This window comes from Aplidium turbinatum, chromosome 2, assembly GCF_918807975.1.
Source record: "Aplidium turbinatum chromosome 2, kaAplTurb1.1, whole genome shotgun sequence".
NCBI classification, from domain to species: Eukaryota; Metazoa; Chordata; class Ascidiacea; order Aplousobranchia; family Polyclinidae; genus Aplidium; species Aplidium turbinatum.
Genome location: NC_137473.1, coordinates 43,281,921 through 43,299,940, shown reverse-complemented (window position 1 = coordinate 43,299,940; position 18,020 = coordinate 43,281,921). Strand labels below are relative to the sequence as shown.

Sequence of the window (18,020 nt, the reverse complement as noted above, 5' to 3'; positions counted from 1 at the left end):
GGAAGATAGCAAACGTTTTTTGATACTTTACCGAAACTTGAACAGTTTTGTCATTCGATGAGGGTGCATTCGTGTACGTTTTAGTATATGTTTCAGTTTCTGCTATATTGTTGATCTGTTGTGGATTGCTGACAAAGTCTAAACAGTGGGCTGGACTTAAACAAAGTTTGTAGGCTAAGAATTTGGGACTGCGGGTGTTTTATTGATTTATTACAACATAACATTGCATTGGAAGTGTTTTTATGATTCAGACTTACACTATAAGATTTATATTTGATAAGACAATAATTGTGAAGAAAAATGTCAAAAGGCCTTTATGTTTTGTCGATTTGGATCCTAATTGTTTTGTATTTGAAGGCAGGTAAGCGAGCAATCCATGAAGAATTGTTGAAAATTTTCCGGTGTAATTGAAACGAAAACTTAGAAATCAATCAGACTAAACTACATTTCAAGGTTAAAAAATAGCAATAATTTCTAAATACGACAAGCATTTGTGTTTCACCATATACTGTAAATCCAAATAAAACGTTGTTGTTGGTTACCTTGTCAACTGCTGAAGAAAATAGCATAACCGTCAGAAAGATAAATTTTGAAATCAAATTTAAATGTCAAAATATTGCCACATTGCATAAAACTGCTTTCAGTTTAGAGATACGAAATGGAGTAGATTCAACAAAATTTCTGCTGTCAACTTATCAGCCGAGTTACAAGATACGTTTTTTTATTTTTAATAAATTGTATATCAATATAGGCTACTGTATACGACAATTAATTATTGTTGATCAAAAATTAAAATAATTATATGAATTATACACAATTTATTAAGGTACTAAAAAAGTTTTTGCTCATCAAAACTTTAATAAATGCACTAATCAATTTAGTGAATTGATTAGTGTAGGCTATTTAGTTTAGAGATTTTAGTGCAATTTAGTGCAACTGCCAATATTATCAACGAAGATGCAAGCTCTACCTATTTGCTATGTAGCCTACGAAAGCATATTTATAACATCTTAAAGTTATGATTCTTTACTTTATTTGTTTTCTTAATCTCTCTTCTTTACTTGACGAATCCATCACTTAAAAAAACAAAAAAATTGTCTGCTGATCTTTAGTTGCTGTTCATAAGTGTATAGCATCATCATAGCCTATGTCTGTACCAACTGCTATTACAAAAGTATAATTTATTAGTCGATGATTAGTGTATAACTCAGAACAAATGGACGGGACCTTTGAAAGAGTAGTTTACAGACACAGTTTGAAAACCGTTGTGCTGTTAACAATTCTAATTTCTCATTAAAACCTCAAAATCCGGCTTAATGAGTTTTCTGTTATGGTGATTGTTCAAAGTGAAACCCCAGTTCAAAGTCAAATTCAGCTTGGTTTAGCTGATTTTTAATGAATTGCATTACACGTCAATTCAAAAAACGTTCACAAAAGCATTGATACAATAGAAAAAAAATACTTTAAAAATTCTTTTATAGCAAAATAGTAATTGATTTGTTTCGAGGCGTCGGGGCAATAAAGGCTACCAAGCAAAAATTGTGAACGCGAAAACATGTAATCAATAAAAAAAAGCTAGTTATTGAAGAGCGATGAAGATTAAGCAATATTATTATTATGTTAACACTGTTCGTTTAAAGTCCGCACAATGATAGTCAAGCACATGACAACAAAATGAAAGCCAAGCTTGTCACTTAATATTTGACATGCGTGCTCGCGTCTTCTGTCGTGTGTTGCATTGCGTTGCTGCGTTTGTTCAGTGAAAGTGAACCAGCAAATAAGGATGTACTTTTCAGCACACAATGATGCCTACAAAGTCCAGCAGTAAAGACGTTTGTGTTGCAGGCGAAGCGATATCTTGTTTGACCTGTACTTGGACTCCAACTGCAGGAGATCCGGCATGTTTCAATAACACCATTGACCCAACAGCCATTCCGTCCTTTCCTTGCGCGTACCAAGAATCAGACAACCCATACTGTCAAACCATATTCACCTATGAAGACGGTCGGTCACATTTTTAATTGAGTTTGCTGTATGAAATTATTTTACAGCTAACTTTCTAGACCGCAGGTTTCTGAACTATTGGTACACCAATGCAATTACAATGTGCAACTACATTTATCTTTTTAAAAAAACATGGTAATCTACAGTTTGCAAACGGTACGGTACCACGAAAAAACTTGAATATTTGTGCTGTTGCTGATTTTTAAAATGTTTTTATTCCGAGTTTTATGGCTATGCTCTCCCAAGCCAAACAACCACTATTTGATGTACCAAGAAGAAGCTAACAAACCCAACAGACATTGTTTGAAAGCTGAGCTTGAAATATTCATCTCATGCCACGTATTCAACTATTCATCCCGTTGCTCATGCATGACTTCGACGTAAAAAGAATGCAAATCTAAAGTATAATATGACTGCGCACAAAGGCAACATAATTGCCACTACTCATGCTTTCATCAGCTCTGGATGCCCAGACTGCGAATCTAGCATTCAGAAAGTCGATCACCTGGTTAAGGTTGCCCAATGCCCAACCATCAAAATCAGTGGCTGACATGAAACAGCACACGCATGTGGCAACATTTTTAGACGTTGGTTGAAGTGTCCAAGCAGTGCCTGTCTTTGGGGTGTGCCAATCGTGCGATCGCACAAGGCCGGCAAATTAAGGGGCCCGAAATTTACTCAGAAAATACATTAATTTTTGTCATTTCCAATGGAACAAATTTAATTAGATTTGCAAGAAAGTAGGCCTACGTGTATCCTTAAACATAGGCGTAGGAGCTAGGGGTGCAGGAATGCAACGGCACCCCTAAACTTTTTCATTAGTCAAAAATTTGGGCAAATTTGATAAAGATTTGGGCAAGAACTTTCAGCATGTTTCAAAAATTTCATTAAAATTGAACTTATTTTGATTTTTTCTCGAATAATCAAAATTATATTTTTATGTTGAATTTAACGCATGTAAAATTTAAAAGAAATCCATTGAAATTGAGCATGTTTTAAGTTGTGAGAGTTAAGAAATAAATATGTAATTTGTTGAAAGTTCCTAAAAGTTGAGCAGAAAATATCCAGATGTTTACAAATTTTATGAAAAGTATATATCCCAATGTAATGTGCTCCAATATTGAGAGTAATGCTTTAAACCAGGGGTGGGCAACCTTTTTTTAACACAAGGGCCAGTTAGGAAAATGTAATGCTTACGGGAGGGCCGCACATCAAATAAACACTACTTCATATTGTCAGCAATGGAGTTTATCTTATTGAAATTTTGTACAGGAATGTCATTCTCCTGCAGTGAATTCAATTCAAGCTGGATTTCTACAGGCGCAAAACTTATTTCACAGGTACAGGGAGTGAAAAGAGACGGTCATATCACTTCTTAAGCTTCGAAATGGTGTAAATCGAGATGAAAATAGCCTTAATTTAAATAGCCTTATTTGGGAAAAAATTGCGGGAAGAAGATAAAGGGCCGCACAAAAAATGGAAAGGGGCCGCACGTTGCCTACCCCTGCTTTAAACGTTTATCTTACAATATCAACATGCTCAGCTGACATTGTAGCCTGCAAGTTTAGTTCATAAGATTTGAAATAACTTTTCAGTTTATTTTCAACATCTGAAAATATCCAGATGCTTGTAAATTATATGAAAATCATATCCTAATCAAGATGTGATGTGCCAAGAGAGATGTGCCAATAATGCCTTTGAAAGTGGTGCTTAACGTAACAATAATATCAAAACAAATAACTTACAATATCAAAACGCTCAGCTGGGAATGTAGGCTAATCTACTTAACAAGTTTAGTTTATAAAACTTTAAAAATAACTTTTAACTTGTTAAGACTTTAGGTCGTTATCATAATTCGTATATTGAAGTACATGAAGGCTCATTATTATTTTAATGATGTGAAATGTTTTTTTTTTTCTGTATTGAGTTATTTGTATTGTTATGGTGCTTTCGCATTACTTGGGCGATAGTGGTATAGTTGACAAATAACATTTACAGTATATACCAGAGTATTATTAGCAGTGTAGAATTTTAAATTAGGTGGTATATGTTTTGTCGCAAAAAACATTTAGACGCGTTTAATTATATTTGGGCTAGAATATTTTCGCACCCCCAAAACCTAATTTTCCCCTACACTTATGTCCTTAATGTCAGTTGCGGCTTTAGTGTGAGTCGGCTATATAGTCCAATTTTTTCAGCACCGCCATCCTAAACTTTAACCATCTAAAATTGGATCAATAAAAGCAACATTTTTTAGAAATCACAAAACAGTTGTGTACAAAATGGAATGATTTTTTATCATACGTCAACATAAATCATACACGAAGCTGACTTATTTATTATGACTAACACAGAATTTTTGTGTTTTTGATGTATTTTTATTCATGCTTTTTATGCATATTTATGCAACCAAGCAAAAGTAAACTGATTTTAGTAAAACAAATTGGACCATTGTCATGGGGGCCCGCAAAGCATATTCCGCGCAGGGCCCGCAATACCCTAAGACCGGCACTGGCCAAAGACACCACATATGGGTTGTGCCACCATACGACTGTACTCACGCCTTGTTACGAAGTAGATTTTTCTTTCTCGTAAAACAGGCCGTGAGCTAAATCAAAAAAAATTTGTTTTCTGTTGCAAAACATATATCAGAATTGCTTTTACTGTACAGTAATTAATGTGAAATACTTTTGCTACTAATTGCTAAATAAAAGTGATCGCTGTTTTGCAAGGTTACTGTAATTATCATTTGTTTGAAAACTTGCAGTGTGTGTCTATAAACGCAATCTCATTCTTCCGCTATAATATTTTGCAGCATCGATTTCACCAAAGAAAATTTAAAAGTTTTCATATAAGCAAATTGCGGCCTTGCTGAATAGCAATTAGAGTCGCCACTACTTGCAAGTGATTTTGCATCACTGCACTTTCTATTTCTACGGATGACGTCCAATATTTTTAACAAACAATTATGAAATTTATAATAATAATAATTAATTAATCAAGCATTAAATACAAAATTTTCAGAACTAACTACAGTATAAGAAAAACTTTTAATCGGTAGGCTAGTTCATAACTAAGGTCATGTTAAATTACAGCAGTGTCCTTTCATCACAAATAGGAATGGTATCTTCAATCTTTCGAGGATGTCAAGTCGGGACATTTGATCAAGATTTCAACACCGACAAAGTACCCTCAGACGACCTTTGTCAAACAAACGTCAACCCTGCTGCCAGCGATGTGACTACCGTGACGTGCTACTTGTCTTGTTCGAACGAAACATGCAACGCTAAAGCGCCAAGTAGGCATGAAAAAAAAAAGAGCAACGCTTTATTACTTTGCACAGTTGAAAATTGAGTTGTAAATATAGCACTTCAAAACTGCGATTGTGATTTCCATCAAGTGACCAATTCCAAATGTAAACCGTTGTTCCGTTTCTGAGCAACAAGGACAAATATGACGCACAGAAACTCTGACAGTGTGTAACTTGAGGAAAGCCTGTGTGAGAACACACTTACTGATGTGCTCAAGTATAAGACTAACTCAGACCAAGTAGGGTAAAGCTCTATCTAACTGCTCACACTGTCAAGCACTACAACTTTAAACTAACAGCAGTATGTCCAAAACGACTTGTAATGTACTGAGTTTAAACACTAACAACAGCACGCAACAAAAACAAATAAGAGAGCACTTACCGCACATTGATTACAATCTTACCGACTGGTTAAAACATAATTCAGAATTTGGAGTCTAGATTCAACGCACCATTTGTAAAAATATTTTTCCTTACAGTAATTAAGCCTGCCGAGTCTCGCACATTTTCCAAAAATAACGAAAATTTAAAGAGCGTTACCTTTCAATGATAGATTTGTAGCCTACTCCAGGCAAGTTAAAATAAACGGGGACAAATTATTGTTTGTTACAAAGTGAACAATCCGTTTCGCGTTCAAGTGAAGATGCAACGTGTTTCGAGAACTTGTGGTTAGGAAAACTTAGAAAGATAAACAAGCCAGCCACCTGAATGTCACGGAAAAACTGTATAAAAAATATAAGGAAGTATAGGCCTACCAGAAAATAATGCAAAAACATCTAAAGTACTTTTAAAGTTTATTGTTGAAACTAATAAACAATTTTCCAGAAATACAATTCACTTTTCAAAGCAAAGTTTTTTTGCAATTTAGAAAACAAAAATATTTTTTGTGCTTTTAATATACGATCAATATTTGTTAATTTGCAACTTAATATGCAACTTTTTGCTGCTGATTGCGAAAACATTTAGACTTAGAGTGATTTTGTTTGTTTTGTAATCAAACTGGATAGATGTAACTTATTAAGTAATAGTAATAATTATTGTATTCTTCTCCCTTGCACGCCTCGTTTTGTCACTTACTTACAAACTATTTGCTTTGTACAAATGCTGATTTTTCAAAGTATAAGAAATATCTTAATTTCTAGAAGAAATTATTGTCTCAAAACATTTTCCAGCGCAACTGGAGCTTTGCACCGAAAACTGCGGCCTCCATGGAACATGTGATTACATCACAGGAAACTGCGCTTGCGAAGATGGGTGGTCTGGATCGAACTGTACCATACGTAAGGAATTATTGAAACCGTATTTTTTTTTACTTGAAGAGCAATTGCCTTTGAGGATTTTTAAACATTGTAAGGCATTTTGAAGGCATTTTTACCGAGTTGTAAGCACAATTTTATTTATTCGAATTCGAGTTTTTCAAAAAGGTGTTTGCTATCGAAATGATGCCTTAAAGACGACATGCATTTGTTGTAGAAAGTCCTCCACAGACCCAAACGTTTCAAAGTTGTGTCCAATGCGACAGCGAGTCCGATTCCAACTGCGATCAACTTGGGAAAGCGACACTCTGTGCCGATCCTTCACTAAAATATTGTGCTGTTACTACAACGACAACATTTGCTGCAGGTATGGCTAATGGCTATAGATTGACATGGGATTTGACTTATACTGACAAGTGACAAATATCCCTTTTAGGCTATCATTAACAACTCCACAGCCATTTGGTGGCCTCCATTGCAAGATTTCAATTTTCTTTTTTCATTCTTAATTACGGGGAATTTCCAAGCTTGTGGTAAGTCATTGTAAACAAGCACTTTCGACTTGAAATGCCTCATCTACTGCTTGCTTTAGTGAAAATTTTGATTTGACACATTTTTGTTTCTTGCTCTATGTTGACCATTGATGCAAGGCAAATCGCTGAGACAGAGGAGCACAATCTTAAGTAGGCTATTATCATAGAAACTTTATTTGTTAATTTCAATCACTTTGCTGTACAGTGTGACCGAAAAAATCATGTAGCGTGCCTTTCTAACGGATAATTTTAAGACACCCAGCAAGATTTTACTTTTTCATAAATCTATTAAAAAACCGAGTTTAGGGAGTTATAAATAGCTTGCATAATGATTAAGTATCTTTTTTATAAAGTGTTGCTTCAGCGTTGTTTTTAGTAAGAAGCCAATATCAGCAAAGATTGAATGTATTTTGATTGCCTCTAACCAGAGTTTCCCAACCTTTTCAATTCATGGACTATTTTTGCAATAGCCCAAACCTTTGCGGACTCATGTTACAGCAATCACAAAAGAACTTGTTTTAGCGAAATTTGTTTATTGCTTACATTCTCAAATTTCAATGGAACCTTGTCCCTGAACTTGCTTCACCAGTTCATGGAAATTGGAGTTGATGGTCGTTAAGGCACATCTGGTGTCGTCTTCTGGTTGTAGTTGGTTGCGGTTCTTGGTTTTAATGATAGCTAGTGCTGAAAAACTAGCTTCACAAAGATATGTTGTCGGAAAGGGTAAAAGAACTCTTGTTGCCTGCAAACAGAGTTCAAATAGATTGGGTTCCATTACTTGGACGTTGGCCCAAAATTGAGTCAGAGAAACATTTTTGCATTTCTCTTTCCACAGCTGTCGACTTTGCAGCACAACCAGTTGTTCACCAATGCAATTTATTTCCGGATGAGCCAGTAGTACGGAAACCTCGAAGGGATTTCGCACCACTTAAACTCTTTGTTGAAATTGTGGGAAGGAATATATCTGTCCAGCTGGAACATAAATGAAATAAGGTGCTCAAGAAAGATTCCACCGATGCTCTTCAAATCAAATTATTCTTCCAAAAATGCGTTTAGCAGGGCCTCCGAGAGAAATCAGCACTGGTCGGGAAACAACACGAAAAATGGGCCCCATAATATTTTTTAGCAAATATTGCATTGCATGTTCGTGTTAAGCTGAAATTAGCCTACTTTCCTCAGCATGAAAAGAACTTCGTTCAATGTAAAAATCATCAACATATAATCACTGGATTACACTTGCAGCAAAAATGCCATTGAGGCAAACTATTTTGTCTAGAAAGCTTTGTAAACACACAATAGACCTACAGGCAACGAAAATAGTTCAACCAAGCATTTAATTCAGGAGTGTCCAAACTTTTTCCCACGCGAGCCAGTCTTGATAATAAGTGTTCGCGGGCCAACAGCCACAATAATTTTTCTGAAAACTGCAAGTTGACTTTATATGATTTTTGTGTGTCTGCAGGCCAAAAATAACACATTGTACAACAGGCGCCGGCCATACAAAAACGTTTCGTAGGCCGGAGTTGGTCCGCTGGCCGGACTTTGGACATCCCTGATTTAATTCAACCCTTTTTGGACTTTTTGCAATGCAAAGTTACGGATCACAGCATCAAATGATAAAATATTGCGACGTCTGAATTGATGCACAACATGTCTAGTTAGGCTTTTCAATCGGTTTTGAGTCATAGACCTACTGGAGCGCAAACAATTCTTTACAAATTTCAGTAATTGCTGAAACCACGTTCTCAAAGCACAACCGTTGGAGGTAGCTACTGGAACACAAAAAAAAATCATAACAAAATTATTTGGAAAAACCTTTCGAAAGTTGCAATCAATGATTCCTTGTGTAGAGATTATGGGGTGGTTCGTTCTGGTTTGCAGCTGAAGTTTGCTGTGTGGCTTTCTGTCAAAAGTACCAACTCATCCAAAATGTCTTGAAAAATGTCATTGTTGTAGCCTACAAATGGTTTAAATTTGTCCCACATGCCCACAACTGCACAACAGACATACGATGAAATTTTCATGGAACTTCAAACTCATCGACGATATGTTTAAGTTTGTTGATGCATTTGTCAATTCCAACAACGATCGAATCCTTTGCAATGTACGGTAGAATACATTTTCTTCGAATGATTCAGCTAGTTAAGTGGAGTTATAAAAGCGTTCTGTCCTCAGGAAAATAAAGTCATTTTCTTGTAAATTTATAATTGCCACTGCAACTTTAGCTTGCGAGTAGTAGCCTACTCTTCTCAGCTTTCTCTTACTTAAATTACATCTTCCTTTAATTTCATTAAATTCATTAGTGAATCTTGTTTAGGACCGTAATCCGCATAATGCAAAGCAGTCACAAATTTAAAACTGCTAGTTGTAAGCTACTTTAGCATTGACTCAGCTTCCGATCAAGCTCTTGTTGGTTCTAACTTGATGCATTTAAGAAACGTCTTTAGAGCTCCAATTGCAAAAGGATAATGTAAAGCATTGGGTTTGACTGCACCCCGCCTTGATGACATTCTCGAAGTCAATTTTCTTTGCAAGATGATAGGACAGCTTTCTTTAGAATTTTCAGAAATTTTTTTGTGACTGGTCTATAACTTTAAAGATGCCACAACAAGCTTACAGATAATCAATTACTCCAAAAAGGATAAGACATTTGAACAACTCTGTCTGTAGGCAACATTATGAATTCCAACTAGATTTAAGCAACAAAATCCATAAACAAAAAACTCAAATAAAGAAAAAACTCACTACCTTCCAAATCACATCATGAGAAGCATGACCAACAAAAGGCTACTTGACCACACGAAAACAGAAGATCTTTTAACTATGACAAAATTACATCCAATTTCATCAATAAGTTAATAAAATCAAAAGTTTTAAAACTGTTGGGCCACATTAAAAGATCACAATTTGGAATCAGCAAAGTTTGCACAGAAGGAAAAGTAGAAGGAAAAAGAAAATGTGGCAGACAACCAAAACGATGGCAAGACAACATCCAATCATGGACCGGACTCAACTTGGCGACACTGGGCGAGCTGGCTCAAAATCGTCACTCTTGGAAGCAAATAACTCATGTTGATGCGCAATCTGATGCAGGCGGAGATAATGACTGATGATGATGATGATCCATAAACAAAAAATATACAGGATTTACTTTCTTTAATCGTGCTTGGACTGACACCTTTAACTTTCCCAGATAACTTATGTTGGATACAACATCCTATGCCTGACCAACGCAGATTTTGAAGTTAAGGTTCAGTTGTCAAGCAAAAATAGTTCCCGCTTAGCTAACACAGCGCCAGTTTTCAAGTTGAAACTATCAATACAATCGAAACCGTTCAGTGATACAGAAATCATTTCAGCTTCAGATTTTACGCCTTGAAGCTGTTCAACATCGCCTACCTTAACACGAAAATGATTTGTTCTTGATGAGAAGCATCGAGAGTGACATTTGCAATGATTGAGAAATACTTGGAACTACGCACTTCATTTAAGAATTTGTTGATTATTTAGTTGGTACATTTTTACTTTAGTACTAAAAACGGGCCCCCCTCAAAAGTGCAAAAACAAAAAACTACTCGTTTTTCCTTTACAATGTTTTGCTAGGGGGGAAACTGGCCCGACTTCCCCCCCCTCTCGGAGCCACTGAATATACGAGTACATAAAGGGCGGGACTTGATACAATTAACCACAGATACAACCTCATTGAAGACTATGGCTAGGTCTTCTTAAATCTCTTAGGTCTTCTTGAATCTTTTCTCTTGAATTCTCTCTTTAGTTGATGTGCTTGCGGACTCACCCAGAGCGGACTCGGGTTGGGAAACACTGCTCTCTAAACAATAATTGTGATCTAAAACACTTATTTAAAGTTGATAAAGGATTTATTTACCAGTAAAGAAAAAAGTTTTAACTGGACTTAAGTGTTTGTTGTGTATGTGTCACATCAGTTGTTGCAACAATACCTTGTAAATTTTTATTTGTGTTGCCAGATGGATCTGTAAAGCGAAACTTTATCTCCAGGAGTTGTACTACCAACTTCCAAGCTGCCGATGAGTGTTTCATAACATCACCAAGTGGCAACCCTAATTCAAAAGACTTGGAGTACACTTGCGTATCAACTTGCGACACTCCCGAATGTAATGTCGGAAAACGTGAGTATTTATAACAAAACCTACAACTCGCTTTTAATGCAAACACCATTTCTTCCAGATTCTTGTATTGGCAAACTTCATTGCACAAATATAACAGAACAAAACATGACATCATGACATTAAAGCCAAAAGAGAGATATACTGTACAAAAATTTGCTAATTGTATTTTCAAAACTGTCGTTTCGATAAGCTGCTATTCAATAACCGTAATTTGATGATGACTTGTCGCTGTTACGGAAGAAGCAGCAACACGGCCAGCGGCCGTTCGTTTTTCTCAGCTTTGTAAAAATGGCGAGTGAGATATTCTGCTCTCTTTGAAGGTGTCACGAAAGCATAAAAGGCAAATCTCGCAATTAACTTTCGAACTGGATGGAACCAGAGATTGCGTACAGCAGTGATGGAACCGATTAAGAAAAGCAATACAATTGTTGTTAAAAAGCAATAACAAAGTACTTGATGCTGCGATATCAGTAGCCATCTAGTATTGGTCAACTGAATTGTCAAGCCAATAAGTTAATATTTTACAAGACTGCCACAGTAGAATAGCCTTTGTCTGTCTTTTGGTCACCTGGTTTATTCTGTAAATGAGTCATTGTTTAAGAGTAATATGTGTTGAAACTCCTTGTGACGTTAGAATCTGTCCACACATTCACCTATCAAAGGTATTCTGTCCTTAAACATTTCAAAGTCCAACATAATTTTTTTTCATGACGACATCTTTTGTGAGAATGTTTTTTGCACGATAATGAGGTCAGTAAAATTAGTATTAGATTTCCAATAGTCAAAGTGACGACGGTAATCGCAAAAAATGCATAAAAACAGCTGGATTTAGACTTGTAACATTTTTCTAACACTTGCTTCTCAGATGTTTCGTGTATTTTTGAAATAAGCTAATACACGAAACAGATCTTACCAGTTAAATATCTTGTGAAGACGGGTGTAGTTGAGAAGAAGTAGAGTAGTAGATGGTCCAGAATTGTTTCACATTTGTGCTAATTTTTTTTAATTGCATATGTTTGAGGTTTAAAACAATGAAAACTATTAAGACTACAAAAAGTGCTCAATTCTAAGCAAAAAAGCAAAGCAGAGCGAATTAAATCAAATATAGTTATTACTATTTAAACCCTTGACAGCCTGTTTCACCTAAACGGATCATCAGAAGGTTCTTATTCAAATAAAATTTTGAGGTTTGAGGTTTAGGTAGTTTATAAACAGAGTTTTTCTCGTGTTCAAGCTTATGACCGGTGGTTGAAGTTTTAAATTAAGTGGATGTGAAGGCAGGAACAATCGTGTCAACCTTGCATGCCCAAGAGTCCAGTCAAAGATACTGTCCTATGCTTTTGAGCGGTGCCACAGGGATACCCTTTTGAGCGTCGTCCAAAGGCTCCCACTACTCGGTCATGCTGATGAGGAAAAAGGATTTGGTTGGAATAACATTATTCAAGCAATAGCGAAACTTTCAACTCTCAAAATATTGTGTTGTCCTCAGGAAAATAATCAATTATAAAAAAAAAAAAACAGTAGTTCAGACAGACTGACAACTAATATGCAGGATCTGCTACTTTTGTTGCTTATCGAGATGAAAAAAAAACTGAGTTAAACATATCTTGTGCGGTGGTAAACAAATAGGCTGCAGTCGTCCTCAGAGACTCACAAGACAACGGTCTTGCCACATAGTCGGCTGCTGTTATTAATTGTTCTTGACGACAACCTTTCATCATGAAATGGTAAACCAAGCTTTGGAAAATCCACTCTGTCTTCTAAAAGAATATAATTCCCATTATTAACATCACTCTCGTATGCTCCTAAAACTATGCCGCCCATTTCAGCAATACGTTTTAAAGATAGACAATCTTTAAGCATTTTCATTATCGATGCGTCGAAGCTGATTGAGAACTGACACATTACCCTGTCCAACTTACCATAACACCAATAGTCTCTAAACATCACGAATCAGATCTCCCAAAAAAACTGTGGGTATTGCCAAACTAACTAATATCAGGATTTTATGGTATAGCGTTTATAACTGTTTGCATCATTATTTATCATGTTTATATCATTAGATGCACACTGTATGTTTTCGTTTTCTTCATGTAGGCTACCGTACCTTTTGTTTTGCATTCAAACAAAAATAGATGACTGACCATTGAATTTTGCACTTGCATCAATGGTGGTTGCGAGCCTCACCGCGTGACACGCTATGGGCTGTATTGCGTGACAGATTGTCCTTCAAGTGGCTTTCGAGAGTGACGATTTTCGACCTTTCAACGGAAAGAGCAAGTTGGGATTTCCAGATAGATCAAACAAAGATTGGCTCCAGGGACTTACCGACTGCGTATAGCAACTTTGTCACACACAAGAATAAAATTTGTGTGTTTTCTTATTATTTTGTCATGTTTTACTTCAATATTGATCTTTTGATAATACTTTCGTTTATCAGCTAATGGAAAAGTGGACGAAGAAGACGCAAACTATCCCATTCAATGTGTTGTGTGTGACTCAAATGATCCAACATCCAATTGTCAGGACGCGATTGCCACCACAACATGCGCGTCGACAGACACCTCCTGTTTGTCTACAGTGACATATTACCTATCCGAGAAAACGGATGTGCATTATTACAGTAAGCACATGAGCAAAAAGTTTTTTCTTAAGACACACGTGATAAGGTGACGGTAAAATTAAAACAATTTCGGTTAAAATTTATCGGCGTCATTGTTTGGTCAAGATTTTTTATTTAAAAAAATATATAGCCTACTGTATAGCTATTGCTGCAAATCATTTACGACAATATACCTCATGAATATGGCTGTAAATATTTTATCTGTGTTAACGTTTGCTTTTCTTATTTCTATAGATGACCAAACTAAGGCCACTTTTTGTTAAATTTTCAAGTGAGATCAATTACATTTAGTTGTACACTTTTTAAATCGGCTTAAATTTTTTTTATGAAAACATTTTTATCGGTTTGTTATTTTTGCTTTTAATTGGATTTTTGACAGGCGAACCAAACTACCGCTTGGAAAGAATCGTTCGCAGTTGCTCAGCATCCTCTGTAGAGGCGGGATGCACAACGCAGCTCATCCAAGGATCTTCTTTGCAAAAGGTCACGTGTCAAGAAACTTGTAAAGACGATGGGTGCAATGTTGGATGGCGTAAGTAGAAAATATACAATGTAAAAGATGTAAGACAAGAATACTGAATATAAATTTAGATCTGCAGTATATAAAACATCATTTATTCAACTTTCATTCTTTGTTTAAACATTCAACAAATGCGCCTAAAAAAATAGCCTACGTTTGTTGAAAGCCAGTAACGTGCAAGCCTTTGATGTAAGCCTATCATGCATTTTCTCTACTCAAAAAAAAAAACTAACTCAAGCTCACGATTAACTTTTAGTAGCAGGAAAAACATTGACTCTGTTTAAAAAAGCTTGTTCTTCTGACAATAAACTATTCGCCAAGTGAATTCAAAACACTTAACTAAATATTTTAAATAATTGAAGCGGCCAGACCACGGTGCTCTCAATGCGCATGCTCGAACTGCGCTTCCGATGATAGTTGCAGCATCAGACCTCCCGCTCCGACTAGCTGCGCAAAACCTTACGAAGAGTATTGCGTCATCCTAGACAACAACCGCCCAATCGTAGGAAACAGTAAGCTTTTGAAATACTGTACATGCTTAAAAGCTAATTTTTTTTAGTTTTTTAAATTTAGTTTTTGCCAACTTTTTGAATTAATTATTGAACTTCTGCTGTGTAAGCGAGCCTACAGCAGATAAAGGTTTACTAAATCAATAAAATATTGTGTGTTGCATTTTTGGGGAGCTGTCATACTGTAATGCAGATTGGGCTCAACCCTCCAAATTCGCACAAGTAAGTAGGTAAATACGCAACTAAAATTGTATTGAAACATTTTTTTTATGATATCTTTTTGTTACCAATATTGAAGGCAAAAAATTACTGAATGCTTATTTCTGCATAACACGACAGGGATACAAGTTCGAACTTGACAATGGTTTTGAAAACTATCAAATGAAATTCAGCTGTGTGGCGTAGTGGTTACAACATTATCCCGAGACTTCAAAATATATAAGTTCAACTGCTCAGTTGGTTAAGTGCCCGACTTCGAGCGACTTGAACAGTAAGATCAAACAGCGCTTGTTTGGCTCTCGGGGTGTGCGCTTAAGCAACGCAATTCAAGGATCACGGTTTCGTTTTGCTGTAGCCTACTCAATGGATGAAATACTTCACGAACAGCAAGAGGAATCTTTACTCTGACTCAGTGACCGGGCCTATGCCAGTGGCTCAAAGCCTCCACAAGTATGCTAAACGGTCAGGATAAAGTTTTTTCACAGTACAAAGGTCAAAATTTTTCATGAACACTTGGTTGTCCGTTTGTAAGTCCCTTAGCATTCTTGAAGATGCACATGAAGTTTGGCATCTTTAAATCCCATTTACTTGAAGTAAATTTTGAAATAGTTGGTAAAAACCTGGATAAAAAGAAAAACCAGATAATAAATATTCAATATTCAAGTTGGCTTATGAAGAATGTTTTCTTACCGTATAGGCTTACTTTTATCGTCAACTTACACTCCTTGCTTCTTTACAGACCTTATGAAATTCTTAATCTCACAGCGGAGATACACAATCCAATGGCTGCAATGCATAGATGGAAATAATTTTACTGTTACCACTTCATTCACAGAAAAAAACTTATAGCCTATTTCTCTTATTGTAATCTCAGGTGCACAGTACGGTTACCCAAGAGACTTAGTGCGCTCCTGCAGTCATCTCAATATTGGTAACTCATGCTCCTCTAGCAAGTACAGCTTCAACTTGGAGAGCTGCAACACAACGTGTTCATTTAGCGGGTGTAACTTGGGTATATCAATCATGATTATTTGTTTCCGATGTGACTCTGACTAAAAAAGATAAAGTCTTCTATCTTCTAAACTCTTCGTTTTATGGTATTTTCAGAGTAACTTTAAGTTTGGTTTCGCAATTTTTTTATATGAGTTTTGCTGTCGTGATAGCTACAGACATGTAGCCTAGCTACTTTCCCAGACAGCCACTTCATATCGTCCAGATCTGATCAGACGCTTACCCGATCTGGTAAACATTTAGATCAGACCATAGACATCTTATTATAGGATCAGACAAAGTAGTTGTCTGGGTTACTATCTAAAAGAGTAGCCATAGATCTTCAAGTATTTGCTTCTACTACGTTTTGTTGATGTGTAGGTAGACTATATTGCTTATCATAGCTAATGCTATATTGCTATAGGCTATACATGTATTTCTTTTGTAGCTACCACAGACAGGCAAGGCTCAACAACACAGCAAGGATGATCACTATAAGAATATATGACACATATTGATTAGCCTATAGAGAAATGGTTCAAAAAAATTTCTCTATCGTTCAACAAAGCAAACTCTCTACCAAAGCTTTACATATTGATTAGCATTTGTAAAATATTTGTAAATATGTGTGATATATTCCTATAACGCTCAATCCTGTTGTGTTATTGTGCCTTGTTCATCTGTGAAACAAGAAAGCGAACTCTCCCTCGAAGCTATACTTTCGTTTTCGTCTCTGATACCTATATAACCAGGTTATGAGCGTCTGTGACAATGTTCTTATATTTTCAGGATACTATGCAAACGTGTTTTCAGGATCTTCACGAATTCAATTTTCTGTTCTCGGCTTTCTATCGTTATGTTTGCTGGCGCTTCTAGTCATAGCAGATGTGTGATGATTTTGCTTATTTATCGAGTCATTTAGTCGATCAAGCTTACACAAAAATATATCTAAACATCCTATTAGAAGGCTGGTTCCGTCATGACTGTATATTTGCTAACTTGTCACTTACTGAATCTCTTCTTGCTGTAAACTTAATTCATCACCAAGCGTCAAATCAGATTATATTGATTACGGAGTTTTGTTTCTATAAATCAGGTATCAGCCAAGTTAAAACAAACAAGATATGGTTTCGTAAATATTGAATTCAATCTTTATCACCTTTAGTAAGAGTCGCAAATATAAATAATTATAATTGAATGTTCTGCCGCAAAATTTCGAAATGTGATGAAAATTAAAGCGATTTTTGTTGCTCTAATTCAGAGGTGACGAACCTGCGGCCCGCGATTTAGAGTTTAATTGAACATTTATTGCTAGGCTGCAAAACATGTTTCGGAAGCAATTTGCAATTCCTGTATCATTACATGCTTTTTATTCCGTCGGTTACTCGTGGTTGCTGGAAAGTCTACCTGCAGCATTTTCTGCTTCATGCACGATCGTGGTAAAACTAGCAGAACCAGCTGAAAAGATGAGAATGTTTTTTATGCTATTAAAACATTTTTTTTCAAAAGTATTTATGAACGAAATTGGTATTCATGGTATAGGCTTACCATTGGCTACGTTACTTCTAAACGAATGCATCGGAATTGTTTGGTCAGGCAAAATTTTGTTGGTCCCTCAGTTAATTGCCAAACATATACTGTATATGTCACTGATGAAAACACAAATGGATCCGCGACATTGTGGCCACAATTAGGAGATGAATATCGAAAGGAGGTTGCTCAATGCTCATGATGCATTCTCAAGGTTATCGTCAGTGAACCGCAATTAAAAAAAAAACTCCTAAAACAATTTAACTTGCTTCGTCACCATCAAGTAGTGATCTACCGAAGCAAGATCTTAGCCCCAAGCCAGGGTAGGATTTTCCGGCAAAAAAATTGCAACTTCGGCAGGAGGCCGAAGCTTTCGGC

At 36.1% G+C, this 18,020-nt stretch overlaps 1 protein-coding gene across 1 annotated transcript; it reads left to right on the top strand.

Moving 5' to 3' along the window:
- The first annotated feature begins 261 nt into the window (after positions 1-261).
- On the top strand, positions 262-17,636 carry LOC145764944 (uncharacterized). Its single transcript, XM_082576651.1, has 11 exons — positions 262-361; positions 1,846-2,004; positions 5,123-5,302; positions 6,487-6,594; positions 6,788-6,937; positions 11,090-11,251; positions 13,692-13,874; positions 14,254-14,406; positions 14,757-14,906; positions 15,997-16,134; positions 16,902-17,636. The coding sequence occupies exons 1-11, from the start codon at positions 301-303 to the stop codon at positions 17,003-17,005; spliced, it is 1,548 nt and encodes a 515-aa protein (XP_082432777.1). The 5' UTR covers positions 262-300; the 3' UTR covers positions 17,006-17,636.
- The last annotated feature ends 384 nt before the right edge of the window (positions 17,637-18,020 follow it).

Bases quoted from the DNA above. Each gene is read 5' to 3' on its own strand.
- LOC145764944 (XM_082576651.1), top strand. From the start codon at position 301: ATGTCAAAAGGCCTTTATGTTTTGTCGATTTGGATCCTAATTGTTTTG. The intron at 362-1,845 runs GTAAGCGAGCAA...TTTGTGTTGCAG, and splicing joins TGTTTTGTATTTGAAGGCAG to GCGAAGCGATATCTTGTTTG. The intron at 14,907-15,996 runs GTAAGCTTTTGA...TTGTAATCTCAG, and splicing joins CCGCCCAATCGTAGGAAACA to GTGCACAGTACGGTTACCCA.